The following is a 1,018-nucleotide window of genomic DNA, read 5'->3' as shown; positions in this document are numbered from 1 at the left end:
AAAAAGGTGAAGCATACGAAAAACCTATGATTATACCACGTTTATTGGAAATTGTAAAGCGGATCAAGCCTAGATACGATAAGTACGTCATTGAAGAATTTGTAAAAAACTATGACATTGGAATACTTCATTTACCACCATACCATTGCGAGCTCAATCCTATTGAGCTCGCGTGGTCGTCAGTGAAGAACCATGTTAAAATGAACAATACGACATTCAAATTATCTGATGTTCATAAACTTTTAATTGATGGCGTTGAACGTGTCACTCCCAATATGTGGAAAAACTTTGTCGAGCACACCATAAAGCAAGAAGACAAATTTTGGGAAATCGATTTTATTGTTTACGATGTCATGGAAAACATGGGCTCAACCGTTATGACTATAACAGGCGAAACTGATTCTGACTCAGACTGTACGGAATAAATTGTAATTGATTCAAATAACTTAAAATAATTACTACTTTTTAAAGTATTGACAACGCGAGGCTAAACGGAAATATGTAAAAAAAACCATAAAAAACTAATTATTAGGTATAACAATTTATTTTATTATGTAAATATGTACAAATCACTTTATTCAATGTAATTCAAGACTGTGTATTATTATGTTTTTATTATATTTTAATATTAATTTTGTTAGGACTTAGATAATTTCTACCACTAGAATATTTACAAAATTGTAGTTAAGATAATTTTATGAGTGAAATAAATTTAATTATTTTAAAAAAAGTCTTAATTATTCCTGACTACACTTCCAATCAAGCGTTGACTGAGACGTAACTGAATTAACGGATCAAACGGTTGGCACGTAACAAAAATTGGCGCAGTCGGTAGGATATTCAATAGAAGGCAATTCCACATCGGAACCACCGAGGAGCTGAACAACCTGCAGTCCTTCAACTTCTCAACTTCCATTGAATAGCTGATACTCCGCCGGATCATTCAGTCAACAACATGTCTTCAATCAACAATTGTTTGTAAGCATATATTTTGTAATAACCATATTATTTTAAGATA

General features: G+C 31.9%; 1 protein-coding gene across 1 annotated transcript; it reads left to right on the top strand.

The window, feature by feature from the left end:
- Positions 1-26: 26 nt before the first annotated feature.
- LOC112679478 (uncharacterized protein C21orf140 homolog) lies at positions 27-425 on the top strand. The gene has a single exon (XM_025549294.1). The coding sequence runs from the start codon at positions 27-29 to the stop codon at positions 423-425; it is 399 nt and encodes a 132-aa protein (XP_025405079.1).
- Positions 426-1,018: the final 593 nt, after the last annotated feature.

This window comes from Sipha flava, unplaced genomic scaffold (genome assembly GCF_003268045.1).
Source record: "Sipha flava isolate LNK unplaced genomic scaffold, YSA_version1 16362_pilon_pilon, whole genome shotgun sequence".
Classification (NCBI taxonomy): Eukaryota; Metazoa; Arthropoda; class Insecta; order Hemiptera; family Aphididae; genus Sipha; species Sipha flava.
This window is presented reverse-complemented; position numbering and strand designations above follow the sequence as displayed.